The following is a 12162-nucleotide window of genomic DNA, read 5'->3' as shown; positions in this document are numbered from 1 at the left end:
TGAACAGGAGAAAAACGAGATGGAGGCATATGCTGAAGAAGTGTGGTGAGAGGGGTGCCTGGGTGGCTCAGTCGTTAAGCGCCTGCCTTCGGCTCAGGTCATGATCCCAGGGTCCTGGGATCGAGCCCCACATCGGGCTCCCTGCTCAGCGGGAAGCCTGCTTCTCCCTCTCCTACTCCCCCCGCTTGTGTTCCCTCTCTCACTATGTCTCTCTCTGTCAAATAAATAAATAAAATCTTAAGAAAAAAAAAGTATGGTGAGAGAAGAACTGGATTTCTTCTTTTAAAGCCACTGAAGTTCTCCAAGATAGGCTCTGGTCTCACCTCACCAGTGTATGTTAGTTCTTGAAATTTCAACCCTGGTTTCCTAAGAAAAATACCTTTATCTCCAGCATCTTACCTCTCTGCATCCTCTGACAGAATATTCTTTGAAAGAACGTATATCATCAATGAGTAGATTCATAAGGCGTAGTTTGTCAGCAAACCCTACCACAATGAAGTGTCCGGACGGGTGAAGGCTGATTGTATATGCCTCTTCTTGGTATTCCTTAAATAGCTCCAGGGTGCTGTGAGAAAGATCAGTTACGGAATTACAGTCCAGCCTGCTGATTTCCTTGAGCCCCCCACCGTACCTGGCAAATACTATTATCATAGCATCTGAGATACTTTATTGCTTAAAATGATTGGTTCCTCTTTTTTCTAGATTTTGGTTATTTGAGGAGAGTGTCCAGCAATGAGTATGGAAAATAGGGGAAGTGAGCAATGAGCTGTGTAGTGACGCTGAAAGCACGGCTCCCCTTAGAATCCCCACATCGGAAGGAGCCCACAGTTTCTATTCAGCAGCCCGGCAGCTGTGCACAAAGCCCAGAGATACCCAGTGTGGGGCAAGACTAGGTGGACATTCTCAGGGAAGCTATGCCAGGAGCGTAAAGTCACTAGGGAGTTAGGGGTGGCTCAGGGCAGTGATGAGAAAGAGATGGAATGAGTGGTCCGGAGAGCTCCATGTGGCGAAAAGCACATGTAGTGGGAGTGAGGGGACAGGAAGACTGGAAGAGCACGGGAGGTTATAGGAGAAGGTGAGATACTGCAGTGTGATCCTGAGGTCCCTAGTGTCCAGTGGTGTCTGGCATGTGGTAAGCACTTAATGAAACACAAAGCAATTTTCTAGGCCAACCATGAGCAAAAAGAGAAGAGAAACAGGTAAGCTGCCTGACTTGATTAAAAAAAAAATCTTTTCCGGGGCGCCTGGGTGGTTCAGTCGGTTAAGCAGCTGCTTTTGGCTCCCTGCTCAGTGTGGGGCCTGCTTCTCCCTCTCCCTCTGGCCCTCCTCCCCGCTTGTGCTGTCTCTCTCAAATAAATGAATAAAATCTGAAAAAAAAAATCTTCCAATTGAAACTTCTAAGTAATTACATTTTAAAACTCTCTAATTAAAATAATTCACATGAACAAATTTAACAACTGAAATCTTGCACACTACAGTAGCAAAGCCTCTCATCCTTACTTTGATTCATAATTCCAGATGCGAACGGATCGATCCAGAGAACAGGTGGCAATGAGGGGTTTGCGGATGCACGTAGCTAGACCAGTGATGGATGCCGAGTGCAGGGGGTACATCAGATACTCGAAGTGAGCAGGCTCCCCCTGGAGAAATCACACAGAGTGAGCTAAGGCGGGCTGTGCACTTCAGCTGTCAGAACTACCATGAACATTAGCAAGCCTGGGTGCACAGGAATCGGGCCGTAGGAAGACTGCTTTAATGTCATGCGTGTTTTCCGATGCCACTATTATTTTAAAACATTATCTTAATGGCAATAAAATATTTTATTCTATAGATAGACCAGAATTTAATATAGATATACCATTCCTCTACTGCGGGAACATTTCAGTGGGTTTCATGTTTTGTTATTTAGGAGTAACACCAGACTAAACAACCTTGCGTGAACGTCTGTGTACCTCTCTGATTATTTCCTTAGATCCTGCAGTGTGAGTGTCCAACACTAAGCCTTTGAATGTGTAGGCATCCGCTTCAAAAGACACCCATCTTGAAGAAGCACATTGCCAGCTGCTGGCCAAACCACCAGGTGAGGAAGTAGACTGTCTCCACCCATGGAGGTCCCTTTTTCAGAATGCCCTGGATAACTTAGATAACGACTACTGGATTGATCCCACTTCTCCCTTCCTGTGCTCTCAATCCCACTCCTAGGCTTTAAATTAGCCAAAAAAGAGTGGGACCCACAAAATCCTAGACATCCCACCCTTATAGCCTCATACAGGCAAAGCCCCATGCCCTCCTTCTCTGTCCGTGACCTCACAGTGTGACCCTCACGTGTGCTGGGTACCCTCCAGAGCCTGGGAGTAATAAATCCTGTTCCCCAAAGTTCCCTGATGTTTTTTTGCTGAAATGCCTCCTGCAATCACAGTAGGAAACAAGAAATCTCTGGCCCTGGGGGAAGAAACGTCTGGGGGTTTGCTAGGAGTAGTATGGGCCTGGGCAAGGGCCTCAGCCATTCCTGGCAACAGCATCACTATCGGCAGGCTGGGACTGACGCAATGGATACATTTCTAGAAGTAGAATACTGGGGGGAATGTCATTCTAAATTCTAAAGGCCTTGATAGGTACCGCCAAATTTCTCTCTAGAGGAACGGTGTTGCACTGCCGCCAGCAGCGGTGAGAGCTGGGTGAATGACCTGAAGTGAAAATGTATTCTATTACACTGGGCGTGTAGACTCCGCACGTTCTGTAACTGGGGGCATTATCGCTGGGACACCTGAATGAGGAGTGATGGCTGGGAAATTCAATGAGGTGCACGTATTTGAGGTCCATTCACAAGCAAGGCAACGGCTGGGATGGGGATTCCCTCAAATTCTGGCCCTTTCCCTCTTATCAACTTACCTCCATCCACTCACCTTTCCCTACCACCTCGAAGGAAAAGGTGCTGTGCTGGGGTCGTGGGGCAGGCACAATTATTCCCATCCTTTTCCATGTCTTAACCTTTCTTTCTCCAATATCTTCAACCTCCCTGTCCCTACGGGTGCATTCCTATAAGCTTTTAAACACACTCAAATCTCGCTTATCTTAAAAACAGCAGCAGTTCTCTTTCTTTTGTCTTTTTTTCTGCATCTCTGCCAGAGAAACTGCACAATGATGGAGAATCAGGCAAGCAGGCTTACTGCTTTCACTTAGAATTCATGACCACACGCCTCCAGTGGACCCGGTAACTCCACCAGGTTTTTCAATAAGTTCACTTTCTGAATCTACAAGAGATACCAATTACATGCCATTTTATTTCTTTCCAGGCCTTCTAAACTCACTTCCTCCTTCCCCCATCCCCTCAGCTCATCTGATGACCTTGCTCATAGTTCCTTGATTTTGTATCTTTATTTTCTTTATTTTTGTATCTCAGGGGCAGAGCTGTAGACTGTCATAATCAATTCATGTATGGCCAATTTTTATCTTATGTTTATTTCATTCCTTTGTTCTTTAATTTTCATTCTTGTTCCTCCCTATCCAAGGCACGAATTAATGTGTCCCACTATGTCCTTGGGTATTTCTATAGCTGGCATTGTTCTTCAGAGTGCATTCTGCAGTTTTACTTTTTTCTCTCAACCATCTATGTTGTCATATGTATAACCGTCGCCTCTAATTTAAGTTTGACATCCTGGAGTATGCTTCCAGCTACGTCACTCTCTGGGCTGCCTTCAGCTCTCCGTTACTACGAACATCCAGGGGAATGCCTTCGGGCACGTTCTTTAGTGGACCGGCATGATGATGTTCCTGGTCTGCGTCCAGGGGAAGACCACGGATAACCAGATGCGTGCGTTCTCTCTGTTTGATCAGGAACTATCGGACTGCTCTCTAGAACACCTGTGCCAGTTTACACCCCCACCATCGTCACATTAGGGTTCCCATTTTCCCTTGTTCTCAGAATTCTCTGGTGAGATATGACTTTCTAATTTTTGGTATTATAAAAGTAATTCTTACAAAGAGGCCTCTCAGTTGTGATGTGCAGGATCCATGACCCCACCACTCCGGCCGTGCTCTCTGGCTGCTGCAGCCACCCCTGCCCTTGCCTCTGGTGCACGTTAAAGATCCCAAACCATGCTGAGCAGAATAAGTCATCAGAGAAAGACAATTATCAAATGATCTCACTCATATGTGGAATTTAAGAAGCAAAACAGAGGATCATAGGGGAATGGAAGGAAAAATAAAACAAGACAAAACCAGAGAGGGAGATAAACCATAAGAGACTCTTAATCATAGGGAAAAAACTGAGGGTTGCTGGAGGGGATGGAGGTGGGGGTGGGGTAACTGGGTGATGGACATTAAGGAGGGCAGGTGATGTAATGAGCACTGGGTGTTATATAAGACTGATGGATCACTGAACGCTACCTCTGAAACTAATAATACACTATTATGTTAATTGAATTTAAATTTAAAAAAAAGATTCCAAACTATGACTGACTCCAAGCACTTCACAATCAATGAAAAAGGAGAAATCTTTGAATTGAAGGCTGAACTCAATAAGGAAAAGAAAGAAAAGAGGAAGGAGGCTGTAAAGAAAGTGATTGTTGCCATGACAATGGGGAAGGACGTCAGCTCTCTCTTTCCAAATGTAGTGAACTGTACGCAAACCGACAGTCTGGAATTAAAGAAGCTCATGCGTCTCTATTTGATGAACTACTCCAAGAATCAGCCAGACATGGCCATCATGGCTGTCAACAGCTTTGTGAAGGACTGTGAAGATCTTTCTTCTCTAATTTGGGCCTTGGCAGTTAGGACCATGGCGTGCATCTGGGTGGACGAGATTACACAAGATCTCTGTGAGCCCCTCTGCAAGTGCTTGAAGGATGAAGATCCCTATGTTTGGAAAACAGCAGCAGCAATTTTGTGTGGCAGAATTCCATGACGTCAGTGACCAAATGGCGGAAGATCAGGGATTTCTGGATTCTCTGTGGGATCTCATAGCAGATTCAAATCCAGGGGTGGTGGCTAACGCTGTAGCAGCATTATCTGAAATCAGTGAATCTCACCCAACCAGCAACCTGCTCGATCTGAACCCCCAGAACATCAGGAAGCTGCTGATACCCCCAAATGAGTGCACTGAATGGAGCCAGATTTTCATCTTGGACTATCTGTCTAATTACATCCCTAAAGATGACTGGGAGGTTAGAGCATCTGTGAGCATGTAACTCCCTGGGTATCTCCTGCCAACTCAGCATTGGTGCTTACAGCTAATGAAGTTTCTAGAGTTGTTACCCAAGGACTCTGACTACTACGCTACTGAAAAAGTTGGCCCTTCCTCTAGTCACTTTGCTGTCTGGGGAGCCAGAGGTGTGGTACATTGCCCTGAGGCTACTTAGGCTGCCTCATCCCACTCGATGTGCTTTTTGTAGAAGATGGCAAAACACGGAAGTGCCAGGTCTTCCTTGCAACATGGAAGGATTTTCCCAATGAAAACAAACCTCAGTTTTAGATTAAGGAATGTCATCTAAATGCTGACCCTTTCCAGCAAGTTGGAAAATGATATTTATACTATGGTCAAGATGAATGTGGAAGGGCAGGACATGCTGTACCAAGCCCTGAAGCTCACTGATGGCATCAGGATTTTGGCTGAGCTACGCATCCAGCCAAGAAACCCAAGTTACTCACCGTCACTGAAGTGTAGAGCTCCTGAAGTCTCTCAGTACATCTATGACGGCATTTTGAAAAAATACTAGACTAGACTGGGTCCAGTGCCATCTGGTGACCCTATGATTAGTGCAAGCCAAGAACTCTAAACTGGAAGAAATGACATTGCCATGTAGAATCTGAACCCAAAGATACTGAGGCCACCCACCAAGGCAGTGGTGAGTCTAACCTGTGCTAACATTAGGGTACAGCCTGTTGGATAGTTTTAGCTTCCTGTGAACATTTGTAACCATTGCTTCAATCACTTCCCACTTCCTGCCACCTGCTGCTGCTGTCTGTCCTGACCTGTGAGCTTCTCCACAGCATGCCAATGGCTGGCATGTCTGAGTGTAGATTGATATTTTGTAATTGAAAGCTCATTTCAAAAGCAGAAAAAGACAAAAAATATTAAAGCAAGGAAAAGTATCACTGAAAAAAAGAGAAAGATCTCAGACTTGCTTTAATTTGCATTTTTCTGTGTACAGGCAACAGAAATTGCTTGTGAGAGTGACCAGATTTTGGATTTAATGTACAAAGATTTCACAGTGGCCATTATAGATCTGTTCAGAGAACTAAAGAAAACATGATCAAAGAAGTAACTTCTGATAACAAGGTCACATCAAATAGGAAACCTCAAAAAGGTATAAAAATTGTTTAAAAAATAGAAATTCATGGGGCACTTGGGTGGCTTGTCAGTTAAGCATTTGACTCCCAGTTTCAGCTTAGTTTGTGATCTCAGGGTTGTGAGATTGAGCCCCATGTCAGGCTCCACATTCAGTGTAGAGCCTGCGTAAGATTCTCTCCCTCTCCCTAGGGGCGCCTGGGTGGCACAGCGGTTAAGCGTCTGCCTTCGGCTCAGGGTGTGATCCCGGCGTTCTGGGATCGAGCCCCACATCAGGCATCTCTGCTGCGAGCCTGCTTCTTCCTCTCCCACTCCCCCTGCTTGTGTTCCCTCTCTCGCTGGCTGTCTCTCTCTGTCAAATAAATAAATAAAATCTTTAAAAAAAAAAAAAGATTCTCTCCCTCTGCCCCTCACACCCGCCCCCACCACTTGTGCATTCTCTCTCTCTCTCTCTCTCTCTCTCTCAAAAAAAAAATAGAAATTCTGGAAGTAAAAAGTACAATAACAGGAGTGAAAAATCCACTAAAGGGACTCAAAAGTAGATCTGAACTAGCAGAAAAAAGAATTAGTGAAGTTAAGGACAGATCAATAAAGATTATGCAATCTGAAAAACAGAGAGAAAAATGAACAGAACTGCAGGTAAATGTGGGACACCATTAAACATACCAACACACCTACAATGGGGGTACCAGAGGGGAAGAGAACGAGAAAGGAGCAGAAAAATATTTGAATAAATAATGGCTGAAAACTTCCCAAACTTACTGAAAAATATTAATGTACACATCCAGGAAGCTGAATGAACTCCAAGAAAGATAAACGTAAAGAGATCCACAGACACATGATAGTAAAAATATCAAAAACCGAAGACAAAAAAAAAAAATCTTGAAAGCCTCAAGAGCAAAATGATTGATCAGTTCCAAGGGAACTCCAACAAAATAATAGATAGTAGATTTCTCAGCAAAAATAATAGAAGCCAAAAGGGAGTGGAATAACATGTTCAAAGTACTCAAAGAAAAAACTGTCTATCAAGAATTCTATATCCAGCAAAGCTATCTCTTAAAAATGAAGGTGAAATAAAAACATTCCCAAAAAGAACTAAAAGATTTTATTGCTTGCAGACCTGCCTTACATGAAATACTAAAGGAGATTCTTCGGGTTGAAAGCAAGTTACCCCAGAGAGTAATTCGAATCCACAGAAAAACACAAAGAACACCAGTGAAGGTATTATGTCATTATGAAAGATAACGTAAACACATATTTTATCCCCACTCTTCTTTAACCTTACTGAAAAAGCCACTGTATAAAACAATATGTATATTATGCATTGTTGGCTGCATGGAAACGTATTTGCCAACAACAACAAAAAGATGGTAGCCACGAGCAAATCTGTATTGGGCTAAGGAAGTGACTTCAGATGGTAATTCAAATGCACAGGGACAAATAAGAGAACCAGAAGCAATGAAAATGGTCTAAAATTGACTGTGGTAACGGTTGCATGACTCTGTGAATACACTCAAGACCACTGGATTGTATACTTTAAATATGTGAATTGTATGGCGTGTGAAAACACACCAACACTCAATAAAACTGTTATTTAAGAAAAAAACACTGTTACTGAAAAAGATATGTTAAAGTCTCCTACTATGATTGTAGATCATGGTGTATTTTCCTTGTTGTTCTGTCAAACTTTCCTTTATGAATTTTGGGTGCATGCTATCAGGTGCATGCAGTTTTAAAATTGTAACATCTTCTTGATGAAGAGAAGCTTAGAAGTTCAAAATGATTCTCTTCAATAGTGCTTTTTTGTTGCAATGTCTGCAGTGTATTTATGCTAGCTTTCTTTGTTATTTAAAAACAAAAAAGGAAAAAATAAACTTCTCTATATACATACGTCTTTGTGTAACGAGCAGCTATCGCAGTACGTTGAATTCTCCGAAGCGCAACTGCAGCGTGAAAGGAGAGGCACAGTTTAAACCTGACCGGCGACGCCAGTGTGTCCTCCAAGGAGGCTGCAGCGATCGCAGTCCCACTGAGGACAGCAGAGAGCGTCTACAGCGGAATCTTAAGATTAGAATTTCTTTGGCTCTTATGAAGAGGCTGAGCGAGGTGTGCTCGGCAAACTTGCATTAAAATCTGCCCACGTGGTAACGAGTCCTTGGGCTGGAGGAAGTGTCGCTGGGGAAGCCTCACCTTGCTGATCTCTGTCAGGGACATGGTGATGCTGTATAGTTGGTTCTTGCTGGTGCTGGCAATCAGGGTTTCCTCCGAGGGACTGAAGCACAGGCAGAGGATGTCCTGCTTGTCGGACTGACTTGGCTCGTTGCTCTGGGGGTCCAGGGGAATCTGCCCGAGATGCAAGACAACTGTTAGCAACGTTCCCACATCGTCAGTCAGCGTGTCCTCGGGCTTTCAGCATTCTCTCAGATCCTTTCAGCTTACAGACTCCCAGACCAGCAGGCGTCCAAGCATCCTCCTCACGTGTGGAGAAGGGAGGGCTCGAGTCACCTCGGTTTCTGTGGGTTTTGTATTCACCCTGACGTGATGGGTGGCTGACTAAGAGACAGCAGCACGCATAAAAATGGTCACTCTCCACATCTCAGCTCGAGACCCCCTCTGAACACAAGTGTTAGTTTAAATCCCATTCTTGCCCATCTGTCAGAAGCCCAGTGTGGGGGCCACCTCGTCAGGCACCCCAGTGTGCACTTCAGGATAGCAGAGGGGAAGGTGATGTCTCCTCTTCCATGTGGGGCAGGTGACAGGGCAGAGAAAGGAGAAGGGGTCACACAGCAGCCCAGCCAGCAGCCCGAGAGGGCCTAGAGTTCCCGAGTAGACATTATAACATTACATTTCCTTTTCCCCTGCCATTGCTTTTCGTCTGCTAACAACCACACTTCTTGAAAGGCTGGCCTGCACATACCGTCTCCACAGCCTTACCTCCCATTCGGTTCTTAATTCCTTCCACTGCATCATTTACTGAAATGTCCTCATCAACCTTAGAAATTTCCTTATCACCAGAGCCAGAGGGTCCTACTCAGTCCTCATCTTCTTGACTTTTCTAGATCCTGAGGCAGTGATGGCAGCACCTGGCTCCCAGGGGGCCAGGACACCAGGCCCTCATGTTTCCCTCCCTCTGCCTGGAGTTCTGTCTTCCTGTATACCCCCTCTTGCTTCCTGTATACCCCCTATCTGCCAGGACAGTGAGGGCTCTGGGAGGGAGAAGCATCTTGCCCTGCCCTGCCCTGCCCTGCCCTGGGATGAGTGGGCCCTAATATCACCTCAGTGTGCTCACCAGGGAACTGCCCTCTGCTGCCACATTTACTGCACTGTGCATGGTAGAACGGGAACCCACAGACTGAGGACCTTGTCTGTGTCCCAGTGCCCGGCAGAGTACCGTGCATAGCCGTGCTCAGTGAAAGAGCACGTGCTGTCTTGATGCTCTCCAGTGAGGTCCTTGGGGGAAGTGGCCATGACTGATTCATCTATCTCGGGCACCAAGCGTGGAGCCTGGGCCATGGTAGGTACGCAACAGCCATCTGTTAGATGAGGGAGTGAATGGCCACTACTTCTCGGTGTCCTCTGCTGGGTTCTCATTCTGTCTCAGACTCCAAATTAGGAAATGCTAAGTTTTGTCCTCTGTCCTCTTTGTCTCTGTTCCTATATTTTATCTGTCAGTGATTTTGCCTAATACGAGGGTTTCAATGAAAGCAACAGTAGTGAAAGTAATCACAATGATAAATCCTTAAAATAGTAAACATAAAGCATCAGCGCTGTGCCAGACAAGCTGAGCACTCTGCGTGTGCTGTGTGTGTATATGTGTGAACATACTGATCTCACTCCCCGAGTCTAACCCACATTGCCAACTGATTCACTTTATTCCGGGGTCTGGTCAAATGGCACCTTTCTCAGCGAGGCCTCCCTGAGCCACTCTCTCCAGAACAGAACCCCTTCTCACTCCCTGTCCTTTTCCTAGCTTTATTGTCTTTACAGCATTGATGCCCATGTGACATTCAGTTCATATTTGTTTGCCTGTTGGCTGTGTTCTGTTAGCGTGTTTGCTTCCCTACTGCACCCCAGCCCCTAGCATAGAACCTGGTACGTGGTAAACCCTCAATGTATATTCGTGAAGTGGCTAAGCAAACAAAAGAATGAATTGCTTCGAAAGGAGGCAAAGTAAACTTCTAATAATTCCCCTTGGTTTCCACTCGCCTTGCTCTAAGCCCCCATTTTCCTCCCACTGGCATCTTTACCCAGGCATCCAGTTTCCAAGCTGAGGCATCATCTCTGGGAGCTCCTTATCTCTGACTGTCCACGTCTACTGAGGGAAAGGTCTATAGGCTTAACCTCTACAAAGGCTCTTTCCCTGCCACTTTCCCTGCTAGTCGCTGCCATGACTAGACCTCACGACCGGTCGGCTTGAGTAACAAAGCCTCTGAACTGACGCCGAAGCAGGGCGATAGGAATTGCTATCACTCGTTGAGCACCAAGCCCTGCACACGTCATCTACACAGCTAAACCGTGGTTCATCCTTCTGATGACCACTAGGGCCGGGCTACTTTCTCAGGGAAGGAACACAGTTTTGCCAGATTCAGCAACTCGTCTCAAGTCACCCCGCCAACAAGGGCAGAGTCAAGTCTGGCTCATTCACTGTGCTTGTAGCTACTGCACACCCAGTGCCCCCAAATCCCGCCCCCCCAACCATCAGCAGATTGCTTTTCTTAAGTGTAATGCTTTCCTGTTCAAAAACAGGCTGTCTGCTGAATTACACACACGCTCCTCAGGCTGGCATTCGAGATCTTTCACCAGCCTTAGCTCCCATCTTTTCCTTTCAAGTGATTTCAGTTCCTCTCCACCAGGGAAAATATCTCCCAGACAACACCACCTGCTTCCGGTCCATGGTGCCTCTGCTTCACCTGTTCCTTCCACCTGTAGTTCTAACCTGTTCCCTCCCCTCAGTTGTTACCCTTCCTCTAGGAGCCCTCCCTAAAGATTACCACCAAACACCCAGAGCCTTCCTGGATCTTCCCCAAGCACAGATGATCTCTTTCCATAGCAAGTATCACTTGTTCCACAAACATTTACTGAATGCTTCTTATGTGCCAGACAGTATATACTTGACGTTAAATATCAGTATAGATCATAATATGAGTTTTATGGGAACGCTAAGCTTCAAAGAGAAAATATAACTTGCCAAAGTTCTCTTCCAGAATTCAAATCCAGATCCTCCCCATTTTAAACCCCACTCTGTCTGCTCCATCCTAAAACTCCCCATAGGGACAAACGGCTCAAGTCTCCATTTCTACTCAGTGTTACCGCCCTCTCCTCCCAGCAAACTCCCTGTCAGTGCTCTGCTGATGGAGAACACATGCCAGGAGGACCCCCAGTTCTGCTTCTTCCTTCCCTCCTTACCCGGATTTCCCTGCTCTCCCGGTAAAAATCCTTCTCTTCCATCTTCTCAAACAGTAGAACTCTGCCTGGCCCAGCAGAACAGGCAAATCCCTTTGAATAGGCTGCAGTGGCGAACACCTGGGGCATGGCCAGCTGGCTGTGGCTCCTGGCCAGCATGACCTGGTCATAGGAAGGGACCGGGGAACTGATGGTTGGAAATTCGATCAGGCTAGAAAAGAAAATAGCATATAAAGCTTACAGAGACGATCCCAACGAGGTGAGTGCAGCTAGGGGTGAGGAGGAGGAGCTGTTTTGGGGGGTGGAAGAAATCGCCCATTGTGAGCCCCATAGCCAAAATGCCACCCTCTGGCCTTGGACTGCTCTACAAACTCCAAAGAGAGACTGGAAGGCTACACGTGTATTTGGTAGTCTCACCACCCTGTGTGGTCACTATTATTACTGTGGTTGCTGCATGCATTACCATCCTC

At 45.9% G+C, this 12162-nt stretch overlaps 1 protein-coding gene across 1 annotated transcript in view; it reads right to left on the bottom strand.

The window, feature by feature from the left end:
* Positions 1–12162, bottom strand: part of CFAP57 (cilia and flagella associated protein 57) — a 67245-nt gene that overhangs the window by 47522 nt on the left and 7561 nt on the right. The window contains exons 4-7 of the mRNA XM_045799789.2: positions 11696–11903; positions 8480–8632; positions 1501–1640; positions 400–565 (exon numbers count right to left, since the gene is read on the bottom strand). Coding sequence (XP_045655745.1) covers positions 400–565; positions 1501–1640; positions 8480–8632; positions 11696–11903 — 667 coding nt within the window. The remainder of the gene's footprint in view (positions 1–399; positions 566–1500; positions 1641–8479; positions 8633–11695; positions 11904–12162) is intronic.

Source organism: Ursus americanus, chromosome 12, assembly GCF_024610735.1.
Source record: "Ursus americanus isolate L20-20 chromosome 12, mUrsAme1.1.p, whole genome shotgun sequence".
In the NCBI taxonomy this organism is placed as follows: domain Eukaryota; kingdom Metazoa; phylum Chordata; class Mammalia; order Carnivora; family Ursidae; genus Ursus; species Ursus americanus.
Note: the sequence above shows the minus strand (reverse complement) of the source record. Positions and strands in the feature narration are given on the sequence as shown.